The 15,453-nt window shown below is 46.1% G+C and overlaps 1 protein-coding gene across 1 annotated transcript in view; it reads left to right on the top strand.

Moving 5' to 3' along the window:
* GRIN3A (glutamate ionotropic receptor NMDA type subunit 3A) overlaps positions 1 to 15,453 on the top strand; it is a 173,255-nt gene that overhangs the window by 107,834 nt on the left and 49,968 nt on the right. The window contains exons 4-5 of the mRNA XM_007968548.3: positions 9,755 to 9,900; positions 14,001 to 14,116. Of these exons, the coding sequence (XP_007966739.3) occupies positions 9,755 to 9,900; positions 14,001 to 14,116 (262 nt within the window). The remainder of the gene's footprint in view (positions 1 to 9,754; positions 9,901 to 14,000; positions 14,117 to 15,453) is intronic.

The raw sequence follows: 15,453 nt of genomic DNA, 5'->3' as shown, positions 1-15,453 counted from the left end.
TAGTCCATGCTTTACACATTAATGCTTCTCTACAACTTTCATTGAATAGTAAGTTTTCGTGTGATATATCTTTATTCTCCTTAGTAACAGAAAGTCTCTGCAGGACTCCCAATGCACAGTCTTTTCTCGTGGTGACATGGTTTGGCTGTGTCCCCACCCAAATATGATCTTTAATTATAGTTCCCATAATTCCCACATGTTGTAGGAGGGACCAGCTGGAGATAATTGAATCATGGGGCGGTTACCCTCATGATTTAGGTTACCTGTTCTCATGATAGTGAGTGCTCATGAGACCTGATGATTTTATAAGGAGCTTCTCACTTCACTCGGCACTCATTCTCTCTCCTGCTGCCCTGTGAAAAGGTGCCTTCTGCCATGATTTTAAGTTTCCTGAGGCCTCCCCAGCCATGCAGAACTGTGAGTCAATTAAACCTCTTTTCTTTATAAATTATCCAGTCTCAGATATTCCTTCATAGCAGCGTGAGAACCGACTAATACACGCGGTGAGGTCTTGCATCCTGGAAACCTATGAAATTGTTAGGTCTACTCCTGCCACCCTCCCCTCTGTCACTCCAAATTATCTTAAATACCATTCCATTTGAGCAAATGTACAGCATGACTCAGCATTGGATAATGCAGGTATTTGAAGGAAAGACAGCATTTTATAATAACACCAAAAATAAATTCAATAAACAAAATGTAATATAGTATAAAGGCGGCTAAACACAAAAATGATGAAGTTACAGCATTAGGGCAGGTTTATTGTAATCTCAGGATGCAAGGTTTTAACTTGGGTTTTATGTCATTTTAACCAAGGAGTATCATAATCTTTATTATGAACATACACTTTGTCTGATATGCAATTTACAATAATGAGACTGATTCTACATGCCAATTTGCACAGCTTCTAAAGAATTCTAATAGGTTCTCAACATGCAAAAAAATTGTTTTGTGTTTTGTTGTTTTTTCCATCTGTTTGCTTCTAAAGATAGAACAATTTTTGATGTAAAAAGCATGTAGCCATGTCTGTATGTAGGAACCCAGTTTTCAGATTCCTTCCTGGGCTGGGGTCGCCGCGAGAGACCACTCGACACGGAAGTCACAGCGGAGAGATTTATTGCTAGCGCGCTAGGGTCCTATGTCCAAAGTTGGCCACAGGACCCCGAATGCTTGTTACAGACAGTTTATAAAGGAAAAAACCACAAAATTTTACAAAGCTTGAGGCGCAAGATGATTGGAGCAGGTTATGGCCTGAGCGAGATGTCTTACTTTAATTGGTTGGTTTGAACCTGGTTTCAACCCGCGCGGGGTATTTCCCAGACTTGTTCTTCTGTTTGAGTTCCAGGAATATGGGTGGGTGTTTTAGATAGCCACACGGACATCAGGCGGGTGCTTTAGATGGCCACCTGGTCGTTGGGTGGGTGCTTTTAGATAACCACCTGGTGTGGCTTTTCTAAGCTTCTAAGTTTCTAAGTCTCTAAGTTTCTAAGCTTCTAAGTCTATAAATTTCTAAGTCTCTAAGTTTCTAAGCTTCTAAGTTTAAAGGTTTTTAAGTTTCTAAATCTATTTTCATTCCCTCCTCTTTTTGTGACCAAGAGGCTCAATCTTGAGCCTCCTCTTCTGTCCTGAGGGCTTGGTACTGTTGGGTTAGGACCATAGCCTGCACAATGTTTAACTTATCTTTAATAAAGGCGAGTAAGCGGTTAAGTATACACGGCCCGAAAGTCAGGATGAGCATGAGCAGGATAAGGGGGCCTAAGATGGTGGAGACTAAGGTACTGAACCAAGGAGACTGGTTGTACCAGCTTTCAAACCAATTTTGTTGAGACTCTCTTTCTTTTTTCCGTTTGTCTAATCTTTCTCTTAGTTTTGCCATAGAATCTTTAACCACTCCTGAATGGTCTGCGTAAAAGCAACATTGTTCTTTGAGGGCTGCACAGAGCCCGCCTTCCTTTAAGAAGACAATTTCTAGTCCTCGCCGGTTTTGCAATACAACTTCTGACAGAGAGGTTAGAGATTCTTCAAGTTTTGAAATAGAGTGTTCTATGGCTCTAAGGTCCTCATCCATGGCTGCCCTAAGTTGTTGCAGATGGTAGCTACCACGTACTAAAGCTGCTGTTCCGGTCCCAACCCCAGCTGCTACCCCCACTCCTAGCATTACAGCGAGGGTGAGTGAGACAGGTTCCCTTTTGGGTCTACTATAAGCTTTCTGTTCATACCGGAGGTCAAAGGAGTCTCCAGAGTGATAGTATACTCGGGGAACAACCTGTACTAACACGCAGTAGTCTGTGCTGCGGTTAAACGCTGCTGTGGATACACAGGGAGTGAGTCCAGTGTTGCAAGCCCACCAGTCTGTCCCAGAAGGGACCAAATAGTGATTGGAGCTAGGCACTGTCAGAGTCTTGTCACAAAGATGCTGATGGCTAGTGGGCACCTTTCCTATACAGATTCCTGACCCAGAAACTTCAGCCAGGGTCAGCTTTTTATGCTGATCCCATGCACATCCAGTAGGATTAGTGGAGTTGGTGAAATTATTAGTGGAGGCAATGCCCTCATAATAAGGGGGGGCTGTCGCTAGGCACAGCCAACAAGAGGAGGTAGATTCTGGCCTGGTCTGGTTCAAGGCAAAGTAAGAGCCCTTTATGAGATTAAGGAGCCTGTCACCTAAGCCCGGAGAACTCAAGGGCAGGGTAGTGCCTTGAGGGGCCTTTGGCTGAGGGCTCTGAGGGGCCTCCGGCTGAGGGCCCTGAGGGTCCTTCGCCTGGGAGCCCTGAGGGTCCTCCGGCCGGGGGCCCTGAGGGTCCTCCGGCTGAGGGCCCTGAGGGGCCTCCGGCTGAGGAGGCCTTGCTTCTGGTAAAACTGGGTTTTGCCCTATTGAGACAGGAGCTGAGGCAGGGCTAACTGCTAGTCTAATTTGGATGGGGATCCCAAACAGTGGCTTTTGGTGTAAATATAGGCCCCATATTAACCCTGACATCCAGCGGCCATCAGATTTCGCCGCTTTTTTGAATTTGATGCAGACCAGATTACAATCAGCCGAATACCGGGTTCTGGTGCAGGGCTTAACAAAGGACATGGATATGTACCATGGTGTTGTGGCCCATTTCCATTCTCCATCATTAGTAGTTACACAAGTCCAGCTAGCACAATACAGGGAAGTTATATCCCCGCAAGTTTGTTTCATTTTTCCTGTCCGGAATCCGGGGCAGGCATAGAACCCGTTCCGGCTTATGGACACCCTTCTAGCCTGTTTTCTCCATGCTCCCCCTTCCATGTTATCTACCCCTGCTACTCTATCTAGGTTGAGATAGAGGTCAGGGAACCAAGTTCCCACAGGGGCAATTTGTGAAGTCTCATATAAGACTTCATGGGTATTAAAATTAGTTACTTTCCAGGTTAGGTTAAAAGGTTGGTGGGGGTTTTTGGTGTCAGCGACGCGGGGAAGGAGGGCTAGTAGTAAGTAAAGGGTTAGGTACGAGTGAGTCTTATCTTGAGGGGGTCCTTGGAGCGACAGAGTCTCCATGTCCCAGGTGGTCCGGGCGTCTCTGGAGCAGCCTTGGCGTGGGATGCGTGGATCCAAGTGGCGATTCCGTCAACCTTTATGGCTGTGGGTGTGGTCAGGAGAACAATGTAGGGTCCTTTCCACCGAGGCTCCAGTCCTTGAGAACGGTGTCGTCTAACGTAGACGGAGTCCCCCACCTGGAAGGGGTGGCTGGTCTGCGAATGTCCTGGCCGGTACAGTTCTGCCAAGGGGGCCCAGATTTGGGTCTGTACTGCTTGTAGTCCTTTTAGCCGGGCCTGTAGGTCAGTCTTAGAGTTGGAGGGAGAAAAGGAGTCAAGTAGGGTTGACAAAGGGGGAGGTCCTCCATAGAGGATTTCATATGGAGTGAGCCCAAAGCGGTTAGGCGTATTCCGGGCTCTTAATAGAGCTAGAGATAGGAGGCGTCTCCAATCTTTTAAGCCAGTCTCTAAGGTCAATTTAGTAAGGGTCTCTTTTATTGTTCTATTCATTCTTTCTACCTGTCCTGAGCTCTGGGGTCTATAAGCACAATGCAATTTCCAATTAATCCCCAGTATCCTGGCTAGCCCCTGACTTACCTGGGAAACGAAGGCCGGCCCGTTGTCTGACCCAATTACCTTGGGAAGTCCAAATCTAGGAAAGATTTCTTCCAGAATCTTCTTGGCTACTATGTGTGCCGTTTCTTGCCGGGTGGGGTAGGCTTCTACCTATCCTGAAAAGGTATCTACAAACAGTAGTAAGTACTTATACCCAGCATAGTGAGGTTTTACTTCAGTGAAGTCTACCTCCCAATAAGCCCCCGGGCGGCTGCCACGGGTTCGTATTCCTGCTGGCACTCGAGTAGCCCCAGCGTTCACCTGCTGACAGACCTTGCAGGCAGAAGTCACCTGTTCTATTAGAGTACTTGCCTTAGGAATTAGAAAGTCAGTTTTTTCAATCAACATTTTTAACTTCCGGCTACCTAAGTGTGTCCAGGCGTGCATCTGCTGGATCATAGCCACGGCTTCTTTTTGTGGGAGGACTGTTTTCCCTTCTTTTTCCCAGTCCTTGGTGTCCTTGTTTCTTATAGCTCCTATGGCTCTTGCCTCTTCCTGATCTTCTGGGGTGTAGGTGTGTCCATCCTGGTCGGTCTTGTTGGGTTCTGAGGCTAAGGTTAGTACTTTTGCCATGGCTGCCTGCTTGGCCACTTGGTCCGCCTGTCTGTTTCCCACTGCAACTGGATCCTGTCCTTTCTGATGTCCGGGACAGTGGATTATGGCTACTTCACGTGGGAGGAAGAGGGCTTTTAACAAGGCAATTATTTCAGCTTTGTTCTTGATTTCTTTCCCCTCTGATGTTAGGAGACCTCTTCTTTCATAAATACTTCCATGGGTATGAGCCGTTGCAAAAGCATATCGGCTGTCTGTATAAATATTAGCCTTTTTCCCCTTGGACAGCTCTAGGGCCTTGGTTAGCACTATTAGCTCAGCCTTTTGTGCAGACGTGCCAGGGGGCAGTGACTGCGCCCAAATGGTGGTGTGGCCATCTACCACTGCCGCTCCCGCCCTCCGGGTACCTGAGTCAAGATAGCTGCTGCCGTCTGTATACCATGTGTGGTCCGCGTCTGGGAGTTCTGTGTCCTTGAGGTCCTCCCGCGTTCCGTGGGTTTCTGCCAACACCTGCCGACAGTCGTGAGGGCTCAGTTGGTCTCCTGGTAGCGGCAGCAGCGTTGCAGGGTTCAGGGTGACCGGAGGGCCAAACCGGACGCGGTCTGTGTCCAATAGGAGGGCCTGGTAGTGGGTCAAGCGTGCATTGGTAATCCACCGGTCCGGGGGCTGTCGCACTATGGCCTCTAGAGCGTGTGGAGTAATAACAGTCAATGGCTGCCCAAGGGTTAACTTAGCAGAGTCTTTGACTAACATGGCAGTGGCTGCCATGATGCGGAGACACGGGGGCCAACCGGCTGCTACAGGATCTAGCTTTTTAGACAGATACGCTACCGGTCTCTTCCAGGGCCCTAATTTCTGGGTTAAGACTCCTTTTGCAATTCCTTGCCTCTCATCTAGGAAGAGGGTGAAAGGTTTTGAGGTATCCGGTAACCCAAGGGCTGGGGCAGAGAGGAGTGCTTTCTTTAGAGTCTCAAAAGCCAATTGATGTTCCTCCTGCCAGGTAAAAGGGGTGCTTCCCTTGGTGAGGGTATAAAGGGGGGGGGCCAGTTCAGCGAAACCGGGTATCCATAAGCGACAGAACCCAGCAGTTCCCAGGAATTCACGCACCTCTCTGGGATTCTGGGGCGGTGGAATGCGAGCTACAGTCTCTATGCGCCCAGGGGTGAGCCACCTTTTCCCCTCACTCAGTATGTACCCCAGGTAGGTTACCTTGGTCTGACAAATTTGTGCCTTCTTGGCGGATGCCCGGTATCCTTTTTCACCCAGTTCCTGGAGTAGATGCCTAGTACCTTGCATGCAGGCTTCCTTTGTGGGGGCCGCCAGGAGGAGGTCATCTACATACTGGAGCAAGGTCACTTCTGGATGCTGGGTCCGGAAGTCGGTTAGGTCCCTGTGGAGAGCCTCATCGAAGAGAGTGGGAGAGTTCTTGAACCCTTGGGGAAGTCGGGTCCAGGTCAATTGGCCTGAGATTCCTCTCTCAGGGTCTTTCCACTCAAAGGCAAATAGTTCCTGGCTTTGGGGGGCCAGGGGTAAACAAAAGAAGGCATCTTTTAAGTCCAGTACTGTATACCAGCTGTAGTCTGGTTTTAAGGTACTGAGCAAGTTGTAAGGATTGGGGACCGTGGGGTGGATATCCACAGTTCTTTTGTTAATTTCTCTCAAATCTTGGACGGGCCTGTAATCCTGGGTACCAGGCTTTTTTACTGGCAGAAGAGGAGTATTCCAGGGTGAGCGACAAGGTCGCAAAACTCCAAGTTCTAGAAATTTGATAATGTGTTGCCGAATGCCCATATGAGCCTCTAGGCTCATGGGATATTGTTTGATAGATACAGGCACCGCCGTGGGCTTTAGATCAATTATGATTGGGGCTTGACACTTGGCCCGCCCAAGTCCTCCCGTTTCCGCCCAAGCTTGGGGAAAATCTTGTAACCAAACATCAGGGAGGCTAGTGGTGACCGGGGTGTCAAAAAGCCGGTGTTCATCTTGCAGAGACACAGTCAAAATTTGGATGGGCTGGCCGTCTCGGTCTAACACTTGGGCCCCTTCCTCGGAGAAGTGGATCTGAGCTCCGAGTTTGGTTAGGAGATCTCGTCCCAGAAGGGGGTATGGACATTCGGGTACCACCAAGAAGGAATGTGTCACCATTCCTTGCCCAAGGTTAACTGTCCGGTGGTTAGTCCATTTGTGCATTTTTCCCCCTGTTGCCCCTTGGACCCAAGATGTACGAGAGGACAGGGGCCCGTTTGCCTTGGTCAAAACTGAGTGTTGGGCGCCTGTGTCCACCAAGAAGGTGGTGGGATGCCCCCCTACAGATAGAGTTAGCCGGGGCTCGGGGGGGGCTCCAGAGCCTTGACACCCCTATTCGCTGTCCTCACCTAAGGTGAGGACAGGGGCAGGTTTCTTCTGGTCTCTAGGACGCTTGGGGCAGTCTTTGATCCAATGCCCTCGCTCTTTGCAGTAGGCGCACTGGTCCTTATCTACTTTAGGCCGCCTCCGCTTTTCCCCCTGTCTCCCTGGCCTTTTCTCCGTTACTACTGCTGCCAGGATTTTTGTCAAGTGCTTATCTCTTTTTCGGTCTCTTCGATCCTCCCGTTCCTCTTGTTCCTTCGCTAGCCTGGCCTCCCTTTCCTCGGGGGTTTCTCTCTTATTATACACTTTTTCTGCCTCTCTGACTAATTCCTGTAATTCATAGGTCTGGATCCCATCTAATCTTTGGAGTTTCCCTTTAATATCTGATGCTGCTTGGTCTATGAACGACATGGCCACGGTAGCCTTATGTTCCAGAGCCTCTGGATCAAATGGGGTATACATTCGAAACCCTTCCAGAAGTCTTTCCATAAAGGCTGCCGGGTTTTCGTCCTTTCCCTGAATTATGGTCCTTACTTTGGCCAAATTGGTGGGGCGTTTCCCTGCCCCCTTGAGACCCGCCAACAGAGCCTGGCGATAGATTCGGAGACTCTCCCTACCTGGTGCTGTCTCATAATCCCAGTCCGGGCGGGTGAGGGGAAATCCCTCGTCTATTTCATTGGGGAGCTGGGTTGGAAGGCCTCCTGGCCCCGGCACATTTTTCCGGGCTTCCAGGAGGACTCGCTGCCTTTCTTCGGTGGTCAGAAGGACCTGCAAGAGCTGTTGACAATCATCCCAGGTAGGCTGGTGGGTGAGGAGAATTGATTCTATCAACGAGGTTAAGGCCTGAGGGTCTTGGGAAAAAGGGGGGTTGTGAGTTTTCCAATTGTAGAGGTCGGAGGCAGAAAAGGGCCAGTACTGGATCGCGCGGTTGACCGTGCGAAGGGGGAAAAGGGAAGACTGCCAGGTGGGAGTGCCATCCGGGTCTTCAGTCCGCCGCAAGCGGAGACGAGGTGTTGGTGGCGGCGTTCTAGGGGTTAATTCAGGCGGGGTTGGAGAGGGAGGCGAGGTCGAGGGAGGGACCGATGAGGGTGCTGGAGAAAGAGTAGGGGCCGAAGGAGTAGTGGGAGGGAATGGGGATAGGGTAGGGGACGAGGGTGAAGCGTAAGGTGGAGGCCTCAGGAGGGGGTCGTGAGGAGGAGGAGGAGGAGGCGGAGGGTCGAAAAGGAGGAGGTCTTGCTGAGTTCCATCAGGGAGGACTGGCTTAGGGGGATCCGAAGTCTGATTCTTTGGGGCTTCCACGGCAAGGAGGGTAGATTGGGACGGGGAGGGGGAATGAAAGAAGGGTTTCACCCAGGAAGGAGGGTTTCGGACCAAATCTTCCCAGGTGATTATGTAGGCCACTTAGTCCTGGTGTCCTTGTGGCCCAGGATTCATCACTTTTGCTTTAACCTGTAAGATAATGGAGAGGTCAAATGTTCCGTCTTGGGGCCACCCAACCTGGAGGTTTGGCCATTCAGAGGAACAGAAAGTTTTCCATCGTCCTTTACGGACTTCCACGGAGAGATCGCGGGCTCGCGCCCGGACGTCAGGGAAGTGGGTCAAAGTCAAGGCTAAAGGAGTTGTTAGTGTCTGTCCCATAGTTTCGTCCAGAAAGTCACGCACACACAAGGACGAAATGACAACAATAAACACAGTGACCAAACAAACACAGAGGAGCCGCGCAGCCAGAGAGTGGCGCCACAAGATTACAAAAGATTCAGACGGCAGGCGCAACCTGCCGACAGAGACGTCAGCTTTCCTTCCGAAAACCGCCAGGGCGTCCCCCGGGGCGCAAGGGGGAAGGTGCCGGACACGTCTGTCCCCCTTTCCCACTTGATTATTCAGACGGAGTACTCCTCAGAGCTAGCCGGCAAGACAAACAGAGCACAGAGCGAAACGAATGTACCTGACAGAGTCCGTTCATTCGTCAGTCGGTGGCCCGGGCCAGTTGAGTCTCCACCGGAGGGGTCGAGGGTCCTCGGGCGACCCCCTTTCCCGGCCAACGCACCAAATGTAGGAACCCAGTTTTCAGATTCCTTCCTGGGCTGGGGTCGCCGCGAGAGACCACTCGACACGGAAGTCACAGCGGAGAGATTTATTGCTAGCGCGCTAGGGTCCTATGTCCAAAGTTGGCCACAGGACCCCGAATGCTTGTTACAGACAGTTTATAAAGGAAAAAACCACAAAATTTTACAAAGCTTGAGGCGCAAGATGATTGGAGCAGGTTATGGCCTGAGCGAGATGTCTTACTTTAATTGGTTGGTTTGAACCTGGTTTCAACCCGTGCGGGGTATTTCCCGGACTTGTTCTTCTGTTTGAGTTCCAGGAATATGGGTGGGTGTTTTAGATAGCCACACGGACATCAGGCGGGTGCTTTAGATGGCCACCTGGTCGTTGGGTGGGTGCTTTTAGATAACCACCTGGTGTGGCTTTTCTAAGCTTCTAAGTTTCTAAGTCTCTAAGTTTCTAAGCTTCTAAGTCTATAAATTTCTAAGTCTCTAAGTTTCTAAGCTTCTAAGTTTAAAGGTTTTTAAGTTTCTAAATCTATTTTCATGTACATTTCTATGTACATGTTTCTGCCTGCGGGGGTTAAAAAAGTTCTGAATTATTATTAAGTTTCAAAGAATTATGGAAAAAATGTTTAAAAACAATTCTAAGAATAATTTTTATTTAAGCCATTTCTTTTTCTGCCTCATAGTTACATCATCCTTCCCAAGGATTCCGCTTTGGAACTGTCCGAGAAAGCAGTGCTGAAGATTATGTGAGACAAAGTTTCCCAGAGATGCATGAATATATGAGAAGGTACAATGTTCCAGCCACCCCTGATGGAGTGCAGTATCTGAAGTGAGTGTCAACCTCTTGGATCCAAAGAAAAATTCTCACTGAAGAGAAGTAATTTAGCTACTGACGTAGTGTATGTTAGTTTCTGAAAATGACAGATGAATCTACCCACGATGTGTTAAGTAATACTTTACACTGTGTGAGATCCCAGGAGACAGTGTGAAATAGTTTTAATTGTGTGACCTAGATTACTTGTGACCTGCATAGTCTCAAGTTGGTAGTAGCTTTGTTCAAAGGACCAGTGGGGCCATTAGCATAGCAGATGGTGGAGGAAGTAACTGCTGGCTTTACATCACTTGAGAAAACAATGGTGCTGAAACAGTCAAACACACAGGGAATATGGCCAGAGGATAAAGTGTCCCAAGGCAACCTTTTCCTTCACAGTGAATATAGCTCTAAACCCAGGGAATGCCTCCTCTCGCCATGAGGAAATGGAATTTATCTTAGAGATTTTCTATAGAAAGGAAATAAGATAGAAGACAATGATTCCCATGCCTGCATTCTTCTCATCAGAATTTATGAGAAGCAATCACAAAGAAATCACACTGCCATGGCAGATTATCAGAGCCTGTAATTCAATGAAGTTGAATACAAAGGCAGACGGTGCAGTGATGGCTCTGCTCTGTCTAGTCTTCCTGAGAAAAGGAAAAGAATGGTTCCTGAAAAACAGGAAGGCATGAGGGTAAGCAGTCTTCTCCCTCCTGCTTGATAGAATCAAGTTAATAACAGACATCCACACCTCCAATTCCTAGAATTGTACAGCATCAGGACACTAGTTTCTCCATGGTCAGTGTCAATAATCTCCCCAATGGACAGCAGGACCTGCCACTTCAAATTCTTTTTTAAGAAAGAATAGAAATAAATAAATAATTTCATGGAACATAAGGGTTTTGTCTTTCTCAACAACTTTAGAAACAGGCCACTTAAAATGTTTTATGGACTTTTAACTATAGCTTAGAGAAAAAGCCTCGTTCTCTGATATTTGCAAAATTATATATGATGTGTATTACGAAATGTCACCTTTAATTTTGCAAGAACATCAACACATTACAGTCTCTCTCTGACACGAAGTTTAGAGTCCCTTTGCCTCCCAGACCTTCTCGTGTATTCTCTTCTTCGGGCAAATTTATGGTTGAAAGAAAGAATAAGATGTCAGGATAGCAGTGGTTTCCAGCAAATGGCAGACAAACTGGGCTCTGCTGACAGTGTGAAAAAGGATGAGATGAGCTACTGCTGCAGTCCCCAGCACTTCCACTCCACTCAAGAAATTTATGTATCTCAGGAGCTCTACCTGAGAAGGCCCACATGCCCGGCACTGGTGCCACCCTAGCCTGAAGAGAAGCAATCTTCAGGAAAGCAGCCACAGATGAAGGCCCAAAACAAGTCCATTTTCCTTGGTAATACAACTAGCGAGTGGCAGAGTCAGGACTAGGACCAGGTCTCTGGAATCCAACCACTACTTCAGACTAGTCTAGGAACCATGGTGGAAGAGTAGGCCCTTGATGTTTGTAGAATAGTCCATGTTGCAGCAACATCTATGCTCCAGTTGGTATCTGAAAGCTAGTTAGCAATGCAGCAACACCAGCCTCATCCCAAACTTACTGCATCAGAATCTTCATTTTAACAAGCTCCCCAAGCTATTCACTGATTGAGGTGAAATTGGAATATATGCAGAGCTTACCATTAATGCCCTCCACCACTTCTCTCTGGGCCTTAACTCTCCACTTTCAGCCTAATCATTTCCTGGGTCCTTAGCCACCACTTCCCACAACCACAGTCTTCATGTTACCTCCCTGGCATCCCAGAGCACTGACCTACAAGGCGCAACCCCTAGCATTGCCTGTGCAAGGAAGGTTTCTACGTATTGAACCTGTCCTTTCCCTCTCCCATCAAAATTCTCTTCTACTTAATTCTACTCTCTCAGGACCCTGCTTTGTCATTAACAGTTTTCTAAAAACTTAACTCCCAATAAAATGCTTATTATTTTTATTATGTTAATATGTGACTGGTTTTCTCGTGATGTGTGATATGTATTTTTAAACAATGCTTAAGAAAAGACAGGGCATGATTCTATAATAGAAATAACCATTGGGGGCCCCGCAAACCACAACAGTGATTCAGCCAGTCTTGAAGCTACTTGTACCTGGATCCCACTTGGCCATTTCCTCACCGGTGACTAAGGGTCCTATGGGAGTCTGAGAACTGACTACTTCTTGTCTTTTCATGTGATTGAAATTTATTATAGCTATCTGCACTTTGCAGTCCAAAATCAAGAGTAGTTATTTAAGGAAGGATACCAGAGACATTAGGCTTTATGAATTACTGGTTTAAAAAAACTGAAATGAACCTCATCTTTTTTATTGTCATATTGCTACCACAAATATTTGTGGAATATTGGCAAATGATAACTTGTTGCTAGGTAGCTGTCAAGGTACATTATGGCACTGTGGCAGTCAAACTTTGATTGGAGAAACAGCTCTCAGCTCAGTTTTTATTTTATTGCCAGGATTCCATTAAGATTCCTTATCACCTCCTAGGAGATAATCCACATCACCAACCCTTTCTGAAGCTTCCCATTACTGTAGAGCTGGGAGGTGCTTCATTTTGGTTAAAGTTAAATGTGGGCCTCATTGTAACTTAAATCCAATACGTCTTGGAAAAGGGGGTGCATTTTAAATTGGCTGATTCACTTATTTGAAGAGTAGGATAAGAAAGCAATGGTCATTGGTACCAAAAAGGGAAGCTGACCAACCAACTACGTATGTCTATACATGACCCAGACAAAGCCATTCGTGTAAAGATGTGTTTCCTGCCCACTGATGAATCTTCTGGGTATCTAGGGATATCTTTCTCTTTTTGATTTTCTATGAATTGTAGTCATATTCTCCTCTGTTTAGAAGCCACACTGTGTTAAATTAGAACAGCCTCTCCACTGGATCTAAGAGAGGAAGGACTGAGCCCAGAAGGGATAGAAAAGAGTTACTCTTTTTGCAAAGCTGTTTGGACAACTCTAAGGGTAGAAAATCCTTTCTTTTTTTCAAATTAATAAATGTTTTTATTTTCAAAAAATAAATACCTACACCTACACAATAAAAAGGAACTGAGGTCATTGTTGCATGAGATAGAAAGAAGTGTAATACAGAGTGCTTATTCTCAAGAAACTTTCACTTTAACTGGGGAGACAATATGGTGCACAAAATGGTTGCTTTTCTGGTCTTCGAATAATCCATTCCCTCTTTTTGGTCACAGCATCCTGCATTTCTTCATCCCTCTTCTACTCTCACTGATTTATGTGTGGTGAACCCCACCCCTGGCTCCAGGTTACACTGCCTAGCCAATAAGTATAATAGTCCATTTCCATGGTAACAATATCCAGGGATGGGCTCATGACATAGTCACAATAAAAGCAAATTGGACTAAGAATTTTTCTGAAGCTTTTCCTGATAGAAAATCCTCTCTTAAACGGATGTATGTCTTTCACTTTTCCAAAAAGAATTGGAAGTGGCTGAAAACAAAGAAATCGTTGCATGTATTTTAGACAGTTATTTCCTTTTAAAACTTCTCCTTCCTTGCCCTCTTTGTAGGTGGCAGCTCAGCCTGTGCTGAGACTCACCTTTCATTTGAACCTGGTCCCAATACTTACTACCTGTGTAACCTGTTTTAAGTTACTTCAACCCTCGGAGCCTCAATTTCCTCATCTGTTATATCACAGTCATTCTGAGTGATAAAATGTATAGAGAACAGTGAATGCAATGCCTAACAAGAAGTCACTCTAATAGTGTAATAAGAATAAACCTTCTCTACGCACTTCCTATTCAATTCAGAGTGGCTCTGGATTTACTGATGGATTTAGAAGTAATGAAAGGAGCTGGTAGATAAACCCATTGGAAAGATGTCACAGTCTCTTATAAGAATGTCTGTTTCCCCTGGTCTGTAGTCTAGAGGTCAGTGAGAAGCTAAGACAGCTAAGTCAGCACCTAGGTAGCTTGTGCAGCCCTTAGTGTCCAGGTTTCTGTCCCCTAAACAAAAGCCAGCTGTCAGCCTTCATACTTCCTTCCCATTAATGAATCATGTTCACTTTTCTCTTCTGGTCTTAAATATAGGAATGATCCAGAGAAACTAGACGCCTTCATCATGGACAAAGCCCTTCTGGATTATGAAGTGTCAATAGATGCTGACTGCAAACTTCTCACTGTGGGGAAGCCATTTGCCATAGAAGGTATTAATCAGTCACTCTTGATTCACCTTTATTCAGGATGTGCTCAGTTTGCCAACCTAGCAAGTCACAAATGCCAAAGTCAGAAGCAAAGAGCTATTCATCTTCCCTTGTTTTCATTTTCAACTCATAAGCACTTAGCTATGAAGTTGCTGAAGTTAGGAATTTATTTTTCACCTATTCAACAAATATTTATTTACCCAATTGTTAGGGGGAAAAAATTATTGTTACCCAAATGATGTTGCTTCAGATATCTGGGAGTGGTGGCACAGTGTAATAAATGGGGAGTTAATTTAATTTAATCTGTATTTTTTTTGTGTGTTTGTGTGTGTGTGTGTGTGTGTGTGTGTGTGTGTAGTGGCAGGGTGTTGCTATGTGCTATGTTGCCCAAGCTTGTCTCCAACTCCTGGCCTCAAGTGACCCTTCCATGTCTGCCTCCCAAAATTCAGGGAAATCTGTATTTTCTAACAGCCAAGTACTGTAGCAAATCTGATGGAAAAACTAAAATGATTACCTTTTACAGTGGGCAGGGCCCCAATATTGATCTAATCCAGTCTACTCATTTGATAAACAAGAAAGCCCAGGAACATTACATAACATTTTCACAATTGTACAATTAGATAATACTGGGACTGAAATCTAAAGCTCATGGTTCTTAAATCAGTATTCTTCCACTAGTTTGAAAATAAGTAGAAAAAAAAAAAACTCATTTTATAGTTTAACATCCTTTAGGGTCCCAAACAAAACCTTGGGATCCTTGTTTGGGATCTCAGGTCTTTTTCTCCACTGGCAGCAAATTTTTCCTTCTAATGTGATCACCCAATCAATCAAACTTCAGAACCAAAGAAAGATTGCTTTGTCAGTAGCTCCTTTCATTCTGAATGATGGTTGATATATGGACCTGATAGTTTGAACCAGCAAATTTCACTTTTCCCAATTCCTAGCTTCCCTTCCCTGACAGTACATGCTGGCTCTCAAGACAGCCCATGCTGGCTCTCAAGACAGCTATGCTCACTTTTCAGAAACACTTTGGCTTAAAAAAATCCCATGGGGTTGCCCAACTGCTATTTCCAGAAATCTGTACTTTCCTGTATGTTAACTAGGATATCAAGACTATTCTGCATTCAATTTCCCAACCACAGTTGGTCTCTGTCTCCTCTAAATGTATCAGCAGATTTTTTACCTCTGTCTTTGTTTTCATGATAAATGAGAATGTTACAGCTGATGCTATTTCTCCACATCTTCTCCTAGCAGAAATCAGTCCCCTCTCCAGGGATAGGACTCAGAAAGAGAGGCAATTAGCAGTAGTGGTCTTTCATTAAGACTACCATCTAAGATAG

Source organism: Chlorocebus sabaeus, chromosome 12 (genome assembly GCF_047675955.1).
Source record: "Chlorocebus sabaeus isolate Y175 chromosome 12, mChlSab1.0.hap1, whole genome shotgun sequence".
NCBI classification, from domain to species: domain Eukaryota; kingdom Metazoa; phylum Chordata; class Mammalia; order Primates; family Cercopithecidae; genus Chlorocebus; species Chlorocebus sabaeus.
This window is presented reverse-complemented; position numbering and strand designations above follow the sequence as displayed.